The 20,858-nt window shown below is 61.3% G+C and overlaps 2 protein-coding genes across 3 annotated transcripts in view; one reads left to right on the top strand and one right to left on the bottom strand.

Moving 5' to 3' along the window:
- LOC106732878 (uncharacterized) overlaps positions 1-20,082 on the bottom strand; it is a 30,241-nt gene extending 10,159 nt beyond the window's left edge. Inside the window, 9 exon segments of the mRNA XM_075913352.1 lie at positions 9,247-9,413; positions 9,761-9,897; positions 12,052-12,979; positions 13,290-13,415; positions 14,268-14,471; positions 15,566-15,692; positions 18,542-18,651; positions 18,654-19,086; positions 19,456-20,082. Coding sequence (XP_075769467.1) covers positions 9,247-9,413; positions 9,761-9,897; positions 12,052-12,979; positions 13,290-13,415; positions 14,268-14,471; positions 15,566-15,692; positions 18,542-18,651; positions 18,654-19,086; positions 19,456-19,479 — 2,256 coding nt within the window. The 5' untranslated portion in view covers positions 19,480-20,082.
- On the top strand, positions 278-10,207 carry LOC102450056 (E3 ubiquitin-protein ligase TRIM7-like). Of its 2 annotated transcripts, none has more exons than XM_075913673.1 (7): positions 278-770; positions 4,454-4,540; positions 5,471-5,722; positions 7,290-7,312; positions 7,930-8,042; positions 8,486-8,518; positions 8,864-10,207. In XM_075913673.1, the coding sequence occupies exons 1-7, from the start codon at positions 360-362 to the stop codon at positions 9,388-9,390; spliced, it is 1,446 nt and encodes a 481-aa protein (XP_075769788.1). In that variant the 5' UTR covers positions 278-359; the 3' UTR covers positions 9,391-10,207. The 2 variants fall into 2 exon arrangements, with proteins under 2 accessions (XP_075769788.1, XP_075769787.1); XM_075913672.1 differs by having other exon boundaries at positions 279-770; positions 7,927-8,042.
- Positions 20,083-20,858: the final 776 nt, after the last annotated feature.

Below are 20,858 nucleotides of genomic sequence, written 5' to 3'. Positions count from 1 at the left end.
CTGCGGCGCTAACCACTGCGCCCTACTGCCCCGGGGGCGGAGGGAACCCAGGCGTCCCGGCCCCTTGCTGCTCTAACCACTGAGCCAGGCATCCCCGCCCCCCTCCTGCGGCGCTAACCACTGCGCCGCACTCCCCCAGCGGCGGAGGGGACCCAGGCGTCCCGGCCCCCCTGCGGCGCTAACCACTGCGCCCCGCTGCCCTGGCGGCGAGCAGGGGGCGGGGAGCCAGGCCCCCGGCCCTCCCCACGGCGGGAGGAGCCAGGCCAAGCCCGGCCTCCCGGCCTGACGTTTTTCCTCCCTGCGCGCTTCCTGCGCCTCTCCGGCCTCTCCCTGCGCGCTGCGCTCTTGCGCGCCGGAGCATGGAGGGCGCGGGCGAGGCGGCGCGCAGCCTGCGGGCGGAGCTGAGCTGCCCCGTGTGCCTGGGCTACCTGCGGGAGCCGGTGATGCTGGCGGAGTGCGGGCACAACTTCTGCCGGGCCTGCCTCACCCGCTGCTGGGAGGAGGCGCAGCGCGGCCTCTGCTGCCCGCAGTGCCGGGAGCCGGCGGCCCAGCACCTCTTCCGCCCCAACCGCCAGCTGGGCAACGTGGTGGAGCTGCTGCGGGGCGCCGAGGGGCCGGGGGCGGCCGGGGGGCTGTGCCCTCGCCACGGCGAGCCCCTCAAGCTCTTCTGCCTGGAGGACCAGCGGCCCGTGTGCCTGGTGTGCCACCTGTCCTGGGAGCACCGCGCCCACCGGGTGGTGCCCGCCGAAGAGGCCGCCCGGGGCTACCAGGTAGGACCGGGGGGCTGGCAACGACCTTGGGGGTGGCCGGGCGTCCCGGAGGGGGTGTGAGAACCGAGGCTAGGAACGGCCCGGCGAAGGCCCATCTAGCCCGGCGTCCCGGCTGCTGATAGCGGCCAAGGCCCGGTGCCTGGGAGGGGGTGTGAGAACCAAGCCTAGGAACGGCCCGGCGAAGGCCCATCTAGCCTGGCGTCCCGGCTGTTGACTGCGGCCAGGGGCCGGTGCCCGGGAGGGGGTGTGAGAACCGAGGCTAGGAACGGCCCGGCGAAGGCCCATCTAGCCTGGCGTCCCGGCTGCTGACTGCGGCCAGGGGCCGGTGCCCGGGAGGGGGTGTGAGAACCGAGGCTAGGAATAGCCGGGCAAAGGCCTATCTAGCCTGGCGTCCCGGCTGCCGATAGCGGCCAAGGCCCGGTGCCCGGGAGGGGGTGTGAGAACCGAGGCTAGGAATAGCCGGGCAAAGGCCTATCTAGCCTGGCGTCCCGGCTGCCGATAGCGGCCAAGGCCCGGTGCCCGGGAGGGGGTGTGAGAACCGAGGCTAGGAACGGCCCAGCGAAGGCCCATGTAGCCTGGCGTCCCGGCTGCTGACTGCGGCCAAGGCCCGGTGCCCGGGAGGGGGTGTGAGAACCGAGACTAGAAACAGCCCGGCAAAGGCCCATCTAGCCTGGCGTCCCGGCTGCTGACTGCGGCCAGCACCCGGTGGGGATGTAAGAACCGAGGCTAGGAACGGTCCGGCTGGGCCAGGCTGAAGGCCCGTCCAGCCTGGGGTCCCGATGCCGGGTGCCCGGGAGGGAGTGTCAAACCTACCCTAGGAACGGCCAGGCCCATCTAGCCCGGCGTCCTGCCTGTATGTGCAAAACCCAGGAGTCCTGTGGCGCTTTCAAGGGGTTCTGTGTGGGGGAAGGGGGCTTGGGGTGTGGAGTCTGGGTGGGAGGGAGGATGCAGGAACAGGTGGGGGGGCTGGTGGGTCATGGTGGGCAGGAGCAGGCATCGAAATGCAGCATCTTTTGTAGCAACGCACAATTTTATTAGGGCAGCCGCTTCCGTGACACTGCTGCGCTAGTCTCGAAGGCGGCACCTCTGCGTTGTTTTTGCAGCCACAGGCTAACGCGGCCGGCCCCTCCGAGACAAAATCGGCCGTCCCGGAGGCGCGCCGGCGATTGCAGGAGGCAGGTGATCTGCCTCGCGGTTCGGCGTCCTTTGGGTCTTGTGCGCTCGGAGTCCCAGGGGGGAGGGAGCTCTGACAACCCACAGTGAAGTCAACATTTGAGTCATTAGGAAAGGGACAGGGAATAAGACCGAAAATCTCTCCTCGCCTCTGTATAAATCCACGGAACACCCACGGCAAGATGTGGGCGTCTCGTCTCCGGAAAAGATCTCTTGGCCTTGCAAAAGGTTCAGAAAAGAGCAACAGAAACGAGGAGGGGGCCATACGAAGAGAGATTAAAAAGATGGGGATTTTTCAGCTTGAAAACGACTCGGGGGGGAGGTTGAGGTCTCTCAACTCATGACTGGAGTGGAGAAAGTGAACGTGGAGGTGTTGTTTATCCCTTTTTATAACGAGAAAGCGGGGTCACCCAATGAAACAAACAGGCAGCAAGTTTCAAGTTTTTTCTTCACGCAGTGCACCGTTCACCTGTGGAACTCCTCGCCAGAGGATGCAGTGAGGACTAAGACTTGAACAGGATTCAAAAAAAGTGCTAGATTCATGGAGGTTAGGTCCGTCCATGACTATTGGCCAGGATGGGTAAGGGATGGTGTCCATAACCTCTGTTTGGGTGACAAGGAAGGTACCTGTTTGGGTGCCCTCTGGGGTTCCTGGGGTTGGCTGCTGCTGGGCCCGTCCGGCTGCTCTATACATCCCAGTTTAGATCCCCCAAACTAACTTTCTGGCCTCAGAAATCCCGTCCCTCCATGTGACTCCCGTTTTCACCGCCGTGTTTCCCCTCCCGCCTCTTCGTACTTGCAGACGGCGCCGTACAAACACACACACACGGGACGCGCCGGCCCTTGGAAACCAGGCGGGTTCTGGGCGCGGCCGCACCCGAAGCAGGCGCTTGCGAGAATTTGAGGGGATCCGCAGGCTGTAAGAGTGGAGTTTTTCCACCTCTCTCCTGAAATGCGGTGCCCAGAACCGGACACACTCCTCCAACGGAGGCCTGATCGGAAGGACTCCTCGTGTCTTGCTCTCCACACACCTGTTCATGCCGCCCAGAATCCTGTTGGCTTTTTTTGCAACAGCATCACACTGTGGACTCCTATTTAGCGTGTGGTCCACTCTGACCCCTAGATCCCTTTCTGCCGGACTCCTTCCTCGACCGTTGGTTCCCAGAAAGAACTTGAGAACATAAGGAGGACGGTGATGAATTCTGCTCTGTGCCCACTGAAAGCCAGGCAAAAAAGGGATTTAATTTGCAGCGTGGGAGGTTTGGCCCAAAATTAGGGAAGCACTTTGTAACTGGCTAGCTCCCGAAGGCCGGGTTTGAAATCCACACTATCTGCAAACTGGCCGGGACGGTGTAGATGGGGGATTCTCACGCTTTTTTTTTCTTTCTGGGCTGCCTTACCCACGACGCGCTGTAAAAACACCCCGGCACGCCGGTGCCACAAGAATCGCGTTTCTGCGTGCGAAACGAGAAATCAGTTGAATCGGGACCAGTCCTAGTCAACCTGTTTCTAAATGCTCTGGCGAAAAGGGGTAAACAGGAAGGTGGCAAAGTTTGCGGACGGTACCCAACTGCACCAGAGAGTCAGTCTGCCTCAAATTTCTGCCCCCCCATAACCAAACCCTCTGCCCGCTTCTGTACCCACACCCCTCCCAGATCTGCCCCCAATCCTCTGCCCCGATCACAACCCCCCCTACCCGAGTTCACGTCCCAAAACCCTTCACCTCCGCCCCTAGATCACAACCTATTTCACCCAAACTCCCGCCCAGACCCCGTTCTTCCTCCTGTGCCCCAAACTCTTTCCGCACGTTCCCTTCTGCACCCCACCTCCACCCCAGACCCTCCATTAATATCCTGCAAGAATGCGGCTCTCAGCCACTTTCCAACATCTTGGCGTGGCCCCCGTCAAAAGTATTGTCCACCCGTGTTCTAAGCCAAAGTTTGGGACATCAGGAAAAACTTGCCTGTCCAGGTGGTGAAACACTAGAATAAATTGTCCAGGGGGTGGTGGAGTCTCCGTCCCTGGAGATATTGGAGAGCAGGTTGGACAGACGCCTGTCAGGGCTGGTCTAGAGCAGTGTTTCTTAAACTTTTTAAGACAGACTTTTAAGACTTTTTAAGAACACCAAATCTTTTTTTTTTCTGGGGCACACCGAGGATTTTTTGTTGAGCCAAGAAAACAAAACAAAAAAGGCCAGGGAAAAGTTGTTGAGTGGAAAAGAAGAAGGGGGGAAAAAAGTCACCTGCCCCTTTAAGAGTGGCCCTGTTGAACTCTGTTCTTTGCGGCACACCGGTGTAGACGGTGCTGGGTCCTGCAGTGAGGGCTGGCGACAGGACCCGATGCCCCTTCCCGGGTCTCAGGTTCTGTGACTCCCTGCTGCAGGATTCGCCGCACGTTCTTGGAAGCAGCCGCCGTTGACGGTTTGCTGGTCTGCCGGCAAAACCAGGTCCCCCACGCTGGGGACTTCGTGGCGAGACCCTCCCAACAAACACCCGTCTTGCTTCTTCCAGGAGGCGCCGCAAGAGCAGCTGGCCGGGCTGAGGAAAGACCGGGAGGAAGCCAAAGCCAACGAGGAGAAGAAGAGCGAGGAGTTGCTGGTAGGTTCCCACGCGGGACCCGTTTCTCCGGGGTTGGTGGGGGGAGAGAACGTGGGCTTGGTGGGTTTGGCTTAGGCCAGGGAGACGAGGTTTGTTGCTCCCAACGGGGCTGGTCATCTGGCCGAGTCGTGGGGCGCTCCCAACTTCGGGGTGGGTTTCTGGTCTCTCCCGATCTCGCCATCGCCCAAGGAAATCCTCTGTGCGGCTGATGAATCCGCTTCGTAAAAAGGTCCCTTGTGTCGATCGGTGGTAAAACATGGACCCAGGATGAGTTCTAGCTTATCCCAGACTCCTAGCGCGCTAGACCAAGAAGGGACCTCGAGAGGTCATCGAGTCCCGTCCCCTGCCCGCACGGCAGGACCCAGCACCGTCTAGATCATCCCTGACAGGCGTCTGTCCGACCTGCTCTTCAATATCTCCAGGGGTGGAGACTCCACAACCTCCCTAGGCAATGTGTCACCTCCTGGACAGGCAGGAAGTTTTTCCTCGTGTCCAACCTTGCTTCTTGTCCTGTCCTCAGAACCAGTTTTCTCCCTCCTCCTTGTAACACCCTTTTAGAGACTTGAAAACCGCTATCGGGCTATTGCCGTCAGTAGGTTTCAGAGTTAACGCGGTTGTGCTAGTTCGTGTCTCCGGGAGAGACGGTTTCAGGCTATTTGCAGACCCAGGTTGCCCTTAATCATGGTCATTTTCAATTCTTCCTGTGCTACTTTGAGGGCAAAAAACCCCGTCGAAAGTCAACCTCCGATTTTGGGGCCCAGAATGCAGAGAGCGGGGGACAGTGAGCGACTCCTAAAGGAAGATTTAGGATCCTTGGTGGGTGGCGGTCACACCCACGCCCTGCCCCGTCTTTTCTCTTCAAAGAATTTCCGCTTGCCGGGAAGCTGTTTAGAAGTCGGCCCCGGGTCCCTCCCCCCTCTGTCGTTGCAGAAACAGACCGAAGCCGAGCGGCAGAAGATCCTATCGGAGTGTAAGGACCTGCGGGGCTTCCTGGAGGAGAAGGAGCAGTTCTTGCTGTCCCGGCTGGAGGCTCTCGACGGAGACATCGTCCAGAGACGGGACGAGAGCGTCTCCAAGCTCTCGGAAGAAATTTCCCACATCGATAAACTGATCACCGAGAAGGGAGGCGAGGCGGCGGGGGAGCAGGCGGCGGGGGAACAGGCAGCAGGGCAGCCTCCGCAGGTGAGACACGCTGGCGGGTGACTACCTTGCCGATGGGACGGAGGCGGTGTGCGAGGGATGAGTTGCAAAGCAAGTTGGTGGCAGCGGTGGGATTAAAAGCCAGGCGTTCTGACTCCCAGCTGCCCCGTCTAAAGACCCGGCGGCTCTTCCAGAGCTTGGAGGAGGACCTAGGAGTCCACTACAAATGCCTTCACTCGACAGGAATCTGTCGTGAACCATTCCCTGCGGGAGTCGAGGGCGCAGAATTTGCACTATAATTGGCGAGTACCGTACCTAGGTGCTACCTGGAGAAGGTCAAACTTTGTCCCCCAGAAACCTGTACATTTGTGGGTTTTAAATCAGCTGATCATGTCCCCTTTTCACAGTAAGGAACACTTTTCAACAAAAATGGATTTGTTTGGGGCAATTTTATTCCGGGGTGGGATTTATTCCAAAGCGCTTTGTTACCAACGAGGAAACGGGTGAGCTTCCGTGCGTTAAAAACGTCTGCGGCATCTCCAAGTTGGGGGAAGAGTCCTTTAAAAAACTCATGGGACAGAGGGTAGCCAGGTTATTAGGTCCGTGCAACGGCTTTGCGCTTAAGTAGGACGGGGGGGTGGAAACCCACCGAGTCCGTCTTGCGTGACGCTGGTGCGCGAATCCCGTGTGAACGCAGCCCCCTTTTCACGTAGGCCTGGTCTGACCCTAACTGATCTACTTGTTAGGTTACAGGGTTCCTTTAAAAAAAAAAAAAGTCCTGTGCGGAATTACTTTTATGACGTGCACCGCGAGGTGAACCGCGGCCAGAGTGGTGCACGTCCCAAAATTTATTCTGCACATGAATGATCTGTGGCAGGGGTGGGGCGAGGGGTTTGGAGTGTGGTAGGGGGCTTGGGGGTCTGGCTTGGGGGTGCTGGCTCTGGGGTGGGGCTGGGGAAGTGTAGGAGGGGGGCACAGGGCAGGCGGTTGTGATGGCGGGGCAGGAGTTAGGGGGCAGGAGAGAGCTCAGGGTTGGGGTGTGGGGTCTAGGAGGGAGCTAGGGTCATGGAGGGGCTGGGGCAGGAGATTGGGGTGCAGGGCACTTATCTGGGGCAGCTCCCCTTTGGGGTGCAGGGCACTTATCTGGGGGAAATATCTGTCTCATGTTACCCATGCTCACTGACAGGCAGCCCCTCCGCAGCTCCCATTGGCTGCGATTCCCAGCCAATGGGAGCTGTGGAGACAGGATGCAGCTCCAGCAAGGAGGATATCTTCTGTGGACCGGGGGGGGAGGCGGGAAGAGTGGGGGAGGTGTCTAGGCCCAATGCCGGAGCTGGGGACATGCCCAGAGATGCCTTCTCCCCAGTCCTGCGGCATCCCTCTGCAAACGAGCGGAGCTGTGAGACGAGGAGGGAAAGCCCTAGCCTTGGTGTGCGGGTAGGGAAACCGAGGCCGGAAGGGATGGACTTGCTCAGCAGGCTTGGCCCTTCGCGAGGCTGCCGAGAGCCAGCATCCTGGCTGGAGGGAGCCAGAAGCGGCTGCCGCCCTCGGAACAGGAAAGCGAGTGTCCAGCATCCACTGACGGCCTCTACTTTCTCTTCCTCTCTAGGATGGTGGCAGCGGTGGGATCGGGTAAGTCCTGTGCTTAGAAATGGCATGGAACACGCAAGCCTGGTGTGTGACGTGCTGGTAGCAGGACCCTGGGCCCCCAGCCTGTATCCTAAGCCAGCTGAGACTCAGTAACCCCACTCACAACCAGTCCCAGCCCCCCTTCCTTTGTCCTGAAACAAGGGGTCACCTGGTTGCACCCCCCAAACCCCCAGCTCAGATTACCATTGTGAACATGCCAGGCTGAGGCAGCCTCCCCTCAGCAGGGACCACCCCCGGAATTCCCTTCCCCGTCTCAGGATTGGTGCAGCACCCGGGGAAACTGAGGCACGCACATGGGGTGACCACAGGGACGATAACCCGGGATGGCCCCAAGCTGCAGAGCTCAGATCCTGCGTGCGCCCATGTTTTCTGGGCCCCTTTTCTGACCCGGTGGGTGGGCAGCCGGTGGCCCGCGGACCCCCCCCCCCCCCCCCCCAATCCATGCGCCTCTTGTGCACTGCCTACTCCTCCCCTGAGTGCCGTGAATTGGGGAGGGGGTGTGCAGGCTGCAGCTCACCCACCACGGCCCTCTGAGATTGGGGGGGGCCCCTTGCTCGTTATTCTGATCCCTCCCCCTCTTCCCCCCCCCCCCCCAGCAGCGAGAACTGGCTGGCCCCCAAGCCGACGCCTGGCTTCGCGGAGCTGGAGAAGCGGCTCCGAAGTTTCTCTCAGAAGAGCGCGGTGCTGAAGGAGGTGCTGCTGGAATTCAAAGGTGAAGGGAAAAGTCCTTCCTCTCGCCCTTCCCACCTCGTGCCGGTCGGCGCTGCCTTTGGAAGCGGGCCGGGGGGGAGGGGGGGAGGCGGGGTGGACTGTGTCTTGCCACCTGGTAATTTGAAGACACTGCTAGGATGAAGTAGCCGCTCGCAATGCTCTGTGGAATTTTTTTCCAGCCACGTGCTATTTTTCCCCACGTTGGTGCGGAATAATTTTCTTCTCTGTGCACCAAGGCATGTGCTAATGTGCACCACTCATAGAAGCACAAACCGAGCTGGGGGCGGGCTGCACATTGGTGGGGCGGCATTAGATTCACTCCTGAGTGGCCACGCAAGCGCCTGGCGTGTGGGGAACGCCAACAGCCCCCCTTTAGGTCAGGCTGCGGTGCAAGGGCCTTGAGATTCACTTCACAGCTCTCTCCTTCCTTTCGCCCCCCCCCAGAAAACCTGCGCTTCGAGCTGGAGAACGACACAGGTGAGCTCCGCTCAGCGGCACAACAGCTTCTCCGCAAAGGCCAGGGAGGGAAACTGAGGCTGCCAGGGCCAAACGGGCAGGCCAGGCCGAGTGGGGAGTTGCACCATGGCACCCTGACTCACCGGGGTGCAGCCAAAACCTTTCCCTTTTGGATAAACTGCAGGGAACCTTTTTGGGGGCTTGGGGGGGGGGGGGCGGCTGACCCACAGAAAAATCAGCCATCCCCAGCTTTCTCCTGAATCCCTACCGGAATCGCCTGTTTTCTCTCGGGGTTCGGAAGCTGCGGCCGGGTGGTTTGGGGCGGGGGGACGCGCCCGGCTGTTGAACCCCTCTCCCTCTCCCTAGCGGATATCACGCTCGACCCGGACACGGCCAACCCCTACCTGACGCTGTCGGAGGACCGGCGGAGCGTGCGGCTGAGGAGCGCCCCCCAGGACGTGCCGCCCAGCCCGAAACGCTTCGACGCCTCCTTCTGCGTGCTGGGGGCCGAGGGCTTCACCACGGGCCGGCACTACTGGGAGGTGGAGGTGGGGGACGGGGACAGTTGGGTCCTGGGGGCGGCGCGGGAGTCGGTGCGGCGGAAGGAGAAGGTGGAGTTCACCCCCGAGGAGGGGATCTGGGCGGTGGGGCTGAACTGGAAGGGCAAGAACTGGGACCAGTACCAGGCATTCACCTCCCCCGAGACGCCCCTGACCCCGGGTGAGAGGCCCCGGAAAATCGGCGTCTACCTGGACTACGAGGGCGGGTGGGTGGCGTTCTACAATGCTGACAACATGGCCCCCCTCTTCACCTTCACGGCCGCCTTCGCTGAGAAAATCTTCCCTTTCCTGTGGCTCTTCTACGTGGGCTCCTCCCTCACGCTGTGCAACTGAGCCGGCCCGTTCCCGCAGGGGATCTGCAAATGCGCTTGAGGGGTAAGGGGGGTTAAAATCCCCCCCCCCCCCATCTTCCCGGTCTGCCCTGGAAGTCTAGAGACCTGGCCGCTGGACCAAAAGACCCACTGGAGATTAAATGAATTATTGCGGTGGGTCACTTTAAAAAAAACAAACAAAAAAACCCTCAAGTGCCCAACACACGCTTGGGAGAAAAGCGCTCTCTGTTAAAAATTCATATTTCCCCACTTGCACCCAATTTACATCCCTCACCCGGGCAGTAGTCTGCTGGGTCTCCGGCTGCCCCACCGCACAGGGGGCTGGGGCGGCGTAAACCATGGGGCCCCCGTTTTTGCGCTTTGCAGCTTACCTGTGGCGAATGTCGCTGCTCCGCCGGCCGGCCGCTTTCGCTCCGAACGCAGCGCATGTCTCCGAGCATAGCCCGCCGCCTCCTCCTGTTGCTTCCCCACCGCGGCCCAAACCCACGGCGAGCGTTTCAAGGATGCCCTGGCGGTGTTTGGGGGCCACGTTGAGGCTGTTGGGAGCTTGGTTTTGCTCAGACGCCAGGGTGGGGGTGATCTGCGATTACCGGCTGATCTACCGGTGCCGGTTTGGACTTGCAAGTGGGACCAACCAGGGTTGTGGGTGCACACAAGTTCCACACTCTGGAGGGACTTGGAGCATAGGGGAGCCAGAAGATACCCAGCTGGGTTTTCCCTCCGCTTGTAGCGACCGCCAGCCCCACAACCCCGGCCTGGGCGTGCGTCTCTGAGATCTCGCTGTTTCAAAGGACAATAAAATTTCCCATGCAAACTGAGCGCGCTGCTGTGGGGTCGGGAAATTGCGCGGCTGCAGAAGCGGACACACGCAAATGAGGGTGAGGGGGACCCCCCCTCCCCGTGGGGCCAGGACTGGCCCTGGCCTGGCTTTTTTGGCAAAACTCTGCCCTGTTTTGTTCTTGTCCATCAGGAGCCAATGGGACCCAGGCTCAGTTTTGCCCAAAAAAGTGGGGGGGTGACTCCTAGGGGGGCAGGGAGGAATGTGGGGCGGAGGGTGTAAGCAACACCAGCCCCCACCCCAGCTGAGGGGCAGTCACAAGAGCCACTCAAGCCAGCTGTGGGTGGGCGGTAGGGGGTCTTGGACAAGTACCATGCATGGGCAGCCAATAGGGGATCTCATACCAGTCCTGTGTGTGTGTGTGGGGGGGGGGAATCTCAGGCCAGCCCCACAAGTAGGCAGCAGTGGGAGGGAGGACATACATCCCAGCTCCAAATAGAGTGAGGGGCAATGTTCCCTCTTGTCTTTTCCATCCATGGGTGTAGTTTTTCCATCAACGTGCAGAATAAATTTTGTTCTGTGCACCACGGCGCGGGCGGATGTGCACCACCCACAGCCACACAAACCTAGCTGCGGACACGCTGCTAATTGGAGTCTTTTCCCAGATGGCCGCACCAGCACCCACTGGTGGGGCACCTCAGAAAACAGGACACACTGGTGAGCGGGGAGGAGCCGCAGGGACCCTCCGGCTCTGAGCGTGCTCCCAGAAAAGGTGGGGGAAGAGGCCGGGGGAGCACGAGAGGCCGAGGTTGCTCCGGCAACTCGGCTCAGAACCGGGCACGCCGGGGGCGCTGAGCCCTTCACAACTCAAAGGCAAAATGTATTCGACCGGGTCGTGTGGGCCAGTGAACCTGATGCCTTTTTATTACGTATGGTCTGCTTCCCGCCCGCTTAATTAGCCTCGTTAGCACCCGCACAACAGCCAGGTGCTCTGTTATAACTGGCGAGGGTCCCTCCTTTTCTCCGCACCTCTGAGGAAGCGGGTTTTGCCCACTAAAGCTCGTGCTACTTTTATATAAGTTAGTCTCCCAGCCTTGGTCTACATCCGTGGTTTTCAACCAGGGGTATCCTGAGGAGTACTCGAGGGAAGTCTGGCGGGTTCGTCCACACCACGGAAAGTTCGACAGCGCTTTATTATTCTCCTTTTGACACCCCAAAATTTAATCACATGCCCGGCCCCGACGAAGTTGTTTTAAAAAAATGTGTTCCAACGGTAGAAAAAAATGGTGTGTCTGAAAACTTTAGGTAATGGAAGGACTTACAATATTTGTGTTGAAAAAAGGGGTACTTTATAAAAAACGGAGGAGAAACCGTCATTTCGAAAAACAGCACGTCCGCGCGACCAAAGCCCGCTGTTTCAAAATCAACGGGCTGGCTTGTTTTGAAATCTGGCCTCCCGCTTCCCTCCCGCCGATTTCCGAAAAGTTATTTGGAAGGAGCGGTCGGGTGGCCGTTCTTTTGAACTCACGATGCCCCCGTGTCCTTCGAACTCGTTTCTCCTTGGTAGAGCCACATGAACGGAGCCTGCCGTGGAGGCAAGTCGCGGGGTCGGGCGAGTTCCCTGTCGTTATTCTGGGATTTATCGACTTTAGTGGTTGCGAAATAACGCCCTCGTGTCGACCCGCGCTGTGGCGCTACGGGACGCCTCGTGTTCATAGCCGGTCTCATGGCAGCGGGACGCGCTTTCCGAGAGGACTTTATTTGCGGCGCGCACCGCTGGCCACGCCCGGAGGCGGCCGCCGTGGCACAGACCAGCCCCGCTCCGGAGGCCGGCCGTGCCACACGAGGCTGGGCAGAGCCACACGTGTGCCGTGACGTGCTCACCCCGTCCAGGCCCCTGCGAGGTCCGGATCCTCCCCGCCGTGGCTCCTCTGGTGGGTGGCCAGGTGCGCGCGGTCCCAGAAGCCCTGGCGGCACAGGGGGCAGGTGTGGGGCGGCCGGCTGGCGTGGATGCTCTGGTGGTTGCGGAGGTCGGAGCTGCGGCCGAAGCCGATGCCGCAGACGGCGCAGTGGAAGGGGCGGGAGCCGGTGTGGCTCTGCCGGTGCAGGAGGAGGTGGCGGGGCTGGGCGAAGGCCTGGCCGCAGTCCACGCAGCGGTAGGAGGAGTCGGGGTGGTGCCCGGCCTGGTGGGCCAGGAGCCGGGCCCGCTGGGGGAAGATCTCCCCGCAGCGGAAGCAGGCGTGCTGGCGGTCCTCCATGTGGCTGTAGCGGTGCATCTCCAGCTGGCCGGGCTGCTTGAAGCCCTGGCCGCACTGGGGGCACTTGTAGCGGTCGTCCTGCAGGTGGGTGCGCTGGTGTTTGACCAGCACGGCCCGCTTGCGGAAGCGGCGGCCGCAGGTGGGGCAGGCGTGGGGCCAGGCGGCCATGTGGCCCCGGCAGTGGGCGGCCAGCTCGCTGCGGCGGGAGAAGCCCTCCCCGCAGTCGGGGCAGGGGAAGGGCAGCTCGCCGGTGTGCGAGCGCCGGTGGGACTCCAGGTCGCAGCGGCGGAGGAAGCCGCGCCAGCAATGCGGGCAGGGGAAGGGCTTCCCTTGGGCGTGGAGCCGCTGGTGCTGGAGCAGGCGGGCCTCGTCGGCGAAGATCTTCCCGCACTCGGAGCAGGGCGGCAGGGTGGCCGGGACGGGGCGGGGGTCGGGCTCTCCCTGCCCGGGTGTCGCGGCCGGCGTCCTGGGCGCGGGGACGGGCGGCGGGAGACTCTCGCGGGCCGGGCCCTCGCCCGCCGAGACGGAAGGAGACTCAAGCGCGGGATCAGTCCCTGTGCCGGGAGGGAGAGGAAAAAAGGGAGGGGAAAATCGTGAGGAGCGGGGAAACAAACGAACCAAGATCCCGCCTAACGGAGAACGGGCCAATTTCATCCCCGACCCCCGGCACTGGCAGATGTCCATCAAGAAGGGGGCGGGCACGGAGCCGACTTCCTGGTTTGCCAGGAAGTGGGAGGTGCTTGACTCGTGCAACTCTCCACCCGTTCCCTGAGCCCGCCTCCCCCGTCTCACGCCTCCTGCTGAAGAGGGAAGTCGATAAAGTCGAGGAAAACCACGCTCGGGTTGAGGGGGGGCGGAGCTTACCGTCACAGATGTCCCGGGGCGTTATCTCCTCCTCCTTCTCCTCCCCACGGCCCTGCCCCGCCGGGGCCCCCGGCTGGTCCTCCACTTTCAACCGGGAAACCACGTCGGCCGCGGACGCCGGACACCCTGCCCGAGGGACAGAGCGCGGGTGAGCGGAGCGGGGGGATGTGGGGAACTAATACCGAAGAGCGTTTCCCGATTTTAAGCCCCCGCCCGTTGGGAACCAGGCAGACACACCCCCCTCCCGGGTCAGCTGCTTTCCACCCCTCGGCTGGACACACGGACGGCCAGGCGGTCCCCCGCCACGCCGGGCAAGGGAAGCCAAAGGAACGGGGGCGGGGATTCATGGCGCCCACAGCTAACCACTAGCCTGTGTTTCTATTGGGTGGTGCACATCTGTGTGCGCCTGGGTGTACAGAACAAAATTTATTCCACACATAAAGAGCAAAAAATCTTAAGAGGGAATACTGAGCAGCACCCCAAGCCCTTACCCCAAGCCACAAACCCCTCCTTCCCCCAAACTCCCTCCCAGCCCCCAAATCCCTCCTGCCCCCCAATCTCTGAGCCCCCTTCTGCACCCAACCTCCATCTGAGACCCTGCCCCCCAATTCCCTACCCCGAGCCCCCTTCTGCACCCCGTCTCTGTCCCACACCCTGCACCCCTCCCATAGAAATGTGCAGCTCTTGACCACTTACCAAAACCTTGCCTCTCCCACTAACATTTATTGCCCCGGCCTAGAAAACAGAGCCCCTGCCCCTCAGATGGCTTCTTACTGACAGAGAGGGGCCCAGGGACGCGGCCCCAGGGATGCTGGGTCCTGAGCGCAGGGAGGCCAAGGAGCCGGGGGTACAAGGAAGTTTTAGGGTGCCGAAGACCCACAAAGCATATTTGGGGGGAGCTAAAGCCACAGGGACCTCATGAAGCCAGGAATCAACCCCCTCCCTTTCCCCCCCAAACACACATACACCCCGACCGACCTGGGGGAGCGCACGAGGCCGTTGGGGGAACCCCACTCCGGTGCCTTTCGCCGGCCGGGGGCAGCTGGGTCTGTTTCATCAATTCCTCACCCATGCAGGCATCTCCGGGGCTGCCCCTTTGCGTGGGGGCCTGGTGGTCCGGGACCCACGGCTCCTCCCCCCGCTGCAGCCGGGCCATCGCGTCGGGCGTGGGAACAGGCAGTCCTGCGGTGGGATGCGGGGAGGAGGAGTGAATGACCAGTGGAGGTCGAGGAAAGTTTCACGACCCACCCCGGCCCCTCCTGTAGGCTGCGGGGGCGTGGGAAAACGGTCGTGAGAGACCCTCGAGAAGACGCCGGGGGAACCGGGCGCAGCAGGAATTAGCCAACTGCTGAGGCCGGATACGCCGCCGTCGCGGGGGGTGAAACCTTCCACACGACTTCTCCGCAAACGAGATTTGTTGGAATGGGATTTTATCAACGTCTGGACACAAGACTCCAGCTGAGGGCTGATCAGCGCAGAGCCGAGCGGAAGAACGATTTCTCGTGTCTTGCTCACCACGTGCCTATGAAATGCCTCCCAGATTTTTTTTTTTTGGCAAAACAGTTGAGTTTTCCACTCGTTTTTTAAGAACGTATTTGGAAATGGTCGTTCTATCGGGAGGGATGGGACGAGAGGATAACTTTTTTTAAAATCTGTAGTTCGGACATTGTAGGGACATTTCTACACCTTCTCCCAGGCTACGTCTACACTGGCATGATTTTCTGGAAATGCTTTTAACGGAAAAGTTTTCCGTTAAAAGCATTTTCGGAAAATCGCGTCTAGATTGGCAGGACGCTTTTCCTGAAAAGCATGTTTTGCGGAAAAGCGTCCGTGGCCAATCTAGACGCGCTTTTCCGCAAAAAAGGCCCCGATCACCATTTTCGCCATCAGGGCTGTTTTGCGGAAAACAGTACTGTGCTGTTTACACTGGCCCTCTTGCACAAAAGTCTTTCAGAAAAAGACTTTTGCCCGAACGGGAGCAGCATAGTTTTTCCGGAAAAGCACTGATGATTTTCCATGAGATCGTCGGTGCTTTTGCGGAAATTCAAGCGGCCAGTGTAGACAGCTGGCAAGTTTTTCCGGAAAAGCGGCTGATTTTCCGGAAAAACGTGCCAGTCTAGACACAGCCCCAGAGTTTCCCACTGGGAAAAAGAGGGAGGGAAACCAAAGAGCAGAACGCAAATCAAAAGTGCCACGTTTCTCGGACAGGGGAAAGCTGAACCTGGTGTCTGCTGAGAGAAAGTTTCCCCTAACGGAAGGAACAAGGAATCCCGTACCCAGCGAAGTCACCGTCTCGTAGTTCTCCTGCATGACGGCCCGGTAGAGGCTCCTCTGCGTGGGACCCAGTTCGGCCCATTCCTCCTCGGTGAAATACACGGCCACCTCCTCGAAGGTCACCGGCTCCTGAAACAGCCAGAACCGGTCCCTCACCAACCTCCCCAAACTCCTCCGTCTTAGTTTCCCAGCGAGGTTAACGAGGTAGCATCTCCTCCCTCCAGGCTACGCGGCCTCTTGGCGCCAAACCAGGGAGAGCCATGCGGCTGTTGTCGGGGGAACACCACCCAGTTTTGGCAATCGAAAACATCCACCCCTGCCAGGGAGTTTGGCCTTTTCCTGTCCCTGGATTGTGCAGCTGTTCATGTCCTCCAGGGAACCCAGCTGTTGTCAACACCAGGCCTGCCTGGATGGCTCTACTCAGTGTTTTGTGATCTCTGCTGCCCTGCCGGCCGGCAACCCCTCCCCTTGCAAACTCCGGGAAGTTTGCATGTCAACACGCTTCTGTCCCCTGCTATCAATTCCCTCTGGGGGGGACATAAGAACGGCCAGACTGGGTCAGACCAAAGGTCCCTCCAGCCCAGTATCCTGTCTGCCGACAGTGGCCAGCACCAGGTGTCCCAGAGGGAGTGAACCGAACAGGTAACGATCAAGCGATCTCTCTCCTGCCATCCATCTCCACCCTCTGACACACAGAGGCTGGGGACACCGTTCCTTACCCAGCCTGGCTAATAGCCATTGATGGACCTAACCTGCATGAATGTATCTAGTTCTCTTTTAAACTCTGTTCTAGTCCTGGCCTTCACAGCCTCCTCAGGCAAGGAGTTCCACAGGTTGACTATGTGCTGTGTGAAGAAAAACTTCCTTCTGTTTGTTTTAAACCTTTCATTGGGTGACCCCCTAGTTCCTATATTACGGGAACAAGTCAATCACTTTTCCTTAGTCACTTTCTCTGCACCACTCATGATTTTACAGACCTCTCTCCTATCCCCCCCTCAGCCTCCTCTTTTCTAAACTGAAAAGTCCCCGTTTTTTAAATCTCTCTTCCAACGGACCCGTTTTTGTTGCCCTTTTCTTAACTTTTTCCAAGGCCAAGAGAGCTTTTTGAGGCTGAGGCAGCCACATCTGTATGCAGGATTCCAGCTGTGGGCGTCCCGTGGTTTTAGAGAGGGGCAATAAGAGATTCTCTGTCTTATTCTCGATTTCTTTTTGAATGATTCCTAACATTGTTTGCTTTTGGGACGGCCGCCGCGCACGGAGGGGATGTTTTCAGAGAACTAGCCACAATGACTCCGAGATCTCTCTCTCTCTCTCTCTCTCTCTCGAGTCGTTGCAGCCAAATCAGTCCCCTTTGTTTTCTGTGCCTCGTTGGGGGAATGTTTTCCAAGGTGCACGACTTTGCCTTTGTCCACATTCAGTTTTGTTTGCCATGTTGTTGCCCAATCGCTTGGCGCGGTGAGATCTTTCGGAAACTCCTTTTGATTTTATCCTTTCATTTCCCATCGGACCCGTCTCCTGACCTACCTCCCAACCGTCCCTCCTCCCCAATTCCCCCCTCCGAGCCCTCCCTCCTCCCCAATTCCCCCCTCCGAGCCCTCCCTCCTCCACAATTCCCCCCCCAACCCTCCCTCCTCCACAATTCCCCCCTTCCCCAGCCCTCCTCCCCCACATTTCCCCAGCCCTCCCTCTTCCCCTCCACAATTCCCCCTCCCCAGCCCTCTCTCCCCCCCACATTTCCCCTCCTCCCAGCCCTCCCTCCTCCCCAATTCGCCCCTCTGAGGCTTCCCCCCCACAGTTCTCCCCTCCCACCTCCCCAATTCCCCCCTCTCAGGCCTCCCCCCCCCCCACAATTCCCCCTTCTCAGCCCTCTCCAATTCCCCCTCTCAGGCCTCCCCCCACACAATTCCCCCTTCTTAGCCCTCCCCAATTCCCCCTCTCAGGCCTCCCCCCCACACAATTCCCCCTTCTCAGCCCTCTCCAATTCCCCCTTCTCAGGCATCCCCCCCCCACAATTCCCCCTTCTCAGCCCTCTCCAATTCCCCCTCTCAGGCATCCCCCCCCCCCACAATTCCTCCTTCTCAGCCCTCCCCAATTCCCCCTCTCAGGCCTCCCCCCACACAATTCCCCCTTCTCAGCCCTCCCCAATTCCCCCACCCAGACCTCCCCCCCCCACAATTCCCCCTTCTCAGCCCTCCCCAATTCCCCCCCCAGACCTCCCCCCACACAATTCCCCCTTCTCAGCCCTCCCCAATTCCCCCCCCAGACCTCCCCCCCCACAATTCCCCCTTCTCAGCCCTCTCCAATTCCCCCTCCCAGACCTCCCCCCACACAATTCCCCCTTCTCAGCCCTCTCCAATTCCCCCTCCCAAACCTCCCCCCCCACAATTCCCCCTTCTCAGCCCTCTCCAATTCCCCCTCCCAAACCTCCCCCCCCACAATTCCCCCTTCTCAGCCCTCTCCAATTCCCCCTCCCAAACCTCCCCCCCCCACAATTCCCCCTTCTCAGCCCTCTCCAATTCCCCCTCCCAAACCTCCCCCCCCACAATTCCCCCTTCTCAGCCCTCCCCAATTCCCCCTCCCAGACCTCCCCCCACACAATTCCCCCTTCTCAGCCCTCTCCAATTCCCCCTCCCAGACCTCCCCCCACACAATTCCCCCTTCTCAGCCCTCTCCAATTCCCCCTCCCAAACCTCCCCCCCCACAATTCCCCCTTCTCAGCCCTCCCCAATTCCCCCCCAGACCTCCCCCCCAATTCCCCCTTCTCAGCCCTCCCCAATTCCCCCTCCCAGACCTCCCCCCGCACAATTCCCCCTTCTCAGCCCTCCCCAATTCCCCCCCCAGACCTCCCCCCACACAATTCCCCCTTCTCAGCCCTCCCCAATTCCCCCCCCAGACCTCTCCTCACACAATTCCCCCTTCTCAGCCCTCTCCAATTCCCCCTCCAGACCTCTCCCCACACAATTCCCCCTCCCAGCTACCTGAGTGGGCTGGCTTGCTTCCCCTGGCTCCGGGTACACTTCCGCCAGGGCGGCCGCTTCCTCGCTGCTGTGGGGCCCCCGCGCCGCCACCCAGGCCCGCACGGCCGCTGCAGCGCCCCCAGGAACCGCTCCCGGAGGACGAGCTCCAGCATCTGTTCTTTGGTGAGGGCCTCGGGCCGTAGCCAGCGCCGCACCGCGCGGCCCAGCCGGGCCAGGGTCTCCCGGGGCCTTTCTCCAGGCCGGGCCGGGCCCGGGTGGAACTGCCAGCCGTGGACGTCCTCGCCGGCCGGCTCCGAAACCGCCCCCTTGGCCTCCGGGCACCGGGGAAGCGGCTGCGTCGTCCTGGCACGAGACTCTTCCCCCTCCGAGCGTCCCAGCCAGGAGCGGGCCGGCGTCCGCGGGGACAAGGGGCAGACAGGGCTTGGCCCCTCAGCTGTGCTCTCCTGCCTCTTGGGGAGCTGGGCGGGGCTCCCGCAAGGCCCTTCCCCCAGGGCACGGGGCCCCGCCCACGACCCAGCCTCGGGGATCTCCCGACATACCTGGCCCTGCGGGGAAAACACCAGGGGTCAGCCCCCTGCCGACCTGTGGCTCCGTGGCTGGGGAAGGGGACCTAGACCAGGCTCCCCGTTAGAGAAACCCCAGCCCCGACTTTCCCTCCAATGGTTTCCTGTCCCTGTGCGGAATAATTTTTTTTGTGCACCGAGGCACATGCAGAGGTGCACCACCCGGTGCTACCGACCTGGGCGCTCTGCTAATCCACTGGGTGGCATTTGAATCTCTCCTGCATGGCCCCCCAAATGCTCGGCTTACAGGAAACTGACGCCCTCCTACCGCTGGCCTGCCACCACCCTCTTCACCCCCTTGTGTGTTCTGCCCCTCTCCTTCCCCCCACAGCGGCTGGAAGAATCCCCTACCTGGGCTAGGTCCACCGCAGCCATTTCCCTGGCCCTGGGGAGGCTGGGATGAGCCGGCCGTGTCTCTGCGGCCTGTGCGGGTGCGGAGGGAGGTTTCAGAAAGGGGGTCGGCTCTGGGTCCTGCCCCGATTCCCGGCAGACAGATGCTCCCAACAGGCTGCCCCGTCGGCCGGATCCCTGAAACGGACCCCGAAACCTCCCCCCTCTTTGTAATTTTTAAAGATAATTTTCTCTGCCCCTTGACAAAAAATATAGACCTGGAGGGAAAAACACCCTTGACTCTGCCCCACGGGGGGGAGGGTAAGGGGGGGGGCTGGACACGTTTCTGAGAGTCTGGGCCCCACCCCAGAAGGGAGCAGGATCTAAGCAGCCGCTCTGGCGGGTGTGTGTGGGGGGGGCTCCCCCTAAACCCAGGGCAGCTGCGTCCCCCCCCCAGCCTGGGCAGGGCCCGGCTTTTGGTCCCCTCCCGCCCCTCCCCGTCTCCTCAAGCCGGGGCTGCAGGGGAGGGGGAGGGGGGCTGGGATCCCTCCTCCCCCAATGGCTCCTGCTGCCCTCCCCCCCGGGGCTGGGAGCCGTGCGCCCTAGAGCGCAGCGCCCTTGGGGAGATCCAGGGCGCGTCCGTGCGCCCAGGGCGCACCGCTCACCTGCAGCCGGGGCGCCTCCTGCAGCGGCGGTGCCTGACCCAGGAAGCTCAACCCCCCGCCTTCCCCCCCCCCCCGAGTACTCCCCAGAGCCCCCTGGTGGGGGGAAGAAAAAAAAAAGCCGAGGAAACCGCTTCCCTGCTCCCCCGTGTGGACAGAAACCGGGCTCCGCTCGGGGGACGCCTGGTCTCTCCTCCCCGGAGGCGCCTCCTGCCCCGCAAGCGAAGGGGGAGCCCGCGGCGGCCGCCACCGGGGGGAAGAGAGTCACTCCGGATCGGCGCCCGGACGCTACGGTGGTGGGCGCCCTCCCCCGGCCCCTGCAGGAAAAAACAGACAAACCCGGCACCAAACAGCCTGGCGGGGTCGAGCCAGGGTGAAAGGCAGAGAAGGGCTGTTCCCCCTGGGGTTAAAGGCGTGTGGGTGTGTGTGGGGGGGGGCTGTGAGCTGGGAAAGGGGCTTGGGGGTGCAGGGTCCGGGAGGGGTTCAGGGTGCAGGAGGGGGCTCAGGCCGGGGAGGGGTTCAGGGTGCAGGAGGGGGTTCAGGCCGGGGGAGGGGGGCAGGGTCCGGGAGGGGTTCAGGGTGCAGGAGGGGGTTCAGGCCGGGGGAGGGGGGCAGGGTCCGGGAGGGGTTCAGGGTGCAGGAGGGGGTTCAGGCCGGGGGAGGGGGCAGGGTCCGGGAGGGGTTCAGGGTGCAGGAGGGGGTTCAGGTCGGGCAGGGTCCGGGAGGGGTTCAGGGTGCAGGAGGGGGTTCAGGCCGGGGGAG

This window comes from Pelodiscus sinensis, chromosome 32 (genome assembly GCF_049634645.1).
Source record: "Pelodiscus sinensis isolate JC-2024 chromosome 32, ASM4963464v1, whole genome shotgun sequence".
NCBI lineage: Eukaryota > Metazoa > Chordata > Testudines > Trionychidae > Pelodiscus > Pelodiscus sinensis.
This window is presented reverse-complemented; position numbering and strand designations above follow the sequence as displayed.

Bases quoted from the DNA above. Each gene is read 5' to 3' on its own strand.
- LOC102450056 (XM_075913672.1), top strand. From the start codon at position 360: ATGGAGGGCGCGGGCGAGGCGGCGCGCAGCCTGCGGGCGGAGCTGAGC. The intron at 5,723-7,289 runs GTGAGACACGCT...CTTCCTCTCTAG, and splicing joins CAGCAGGGCAGCCTCCGCAG to GATGGTGGCAGCGGTGGGAT. The intron at 8,043-8,485 runs GTGAAGGGAAAA...GCCCCCCCCCAG, and splicing joins GGTGCTGCTGGAATTCAAAG to AAAACCTGCGCTTCGAGCTG.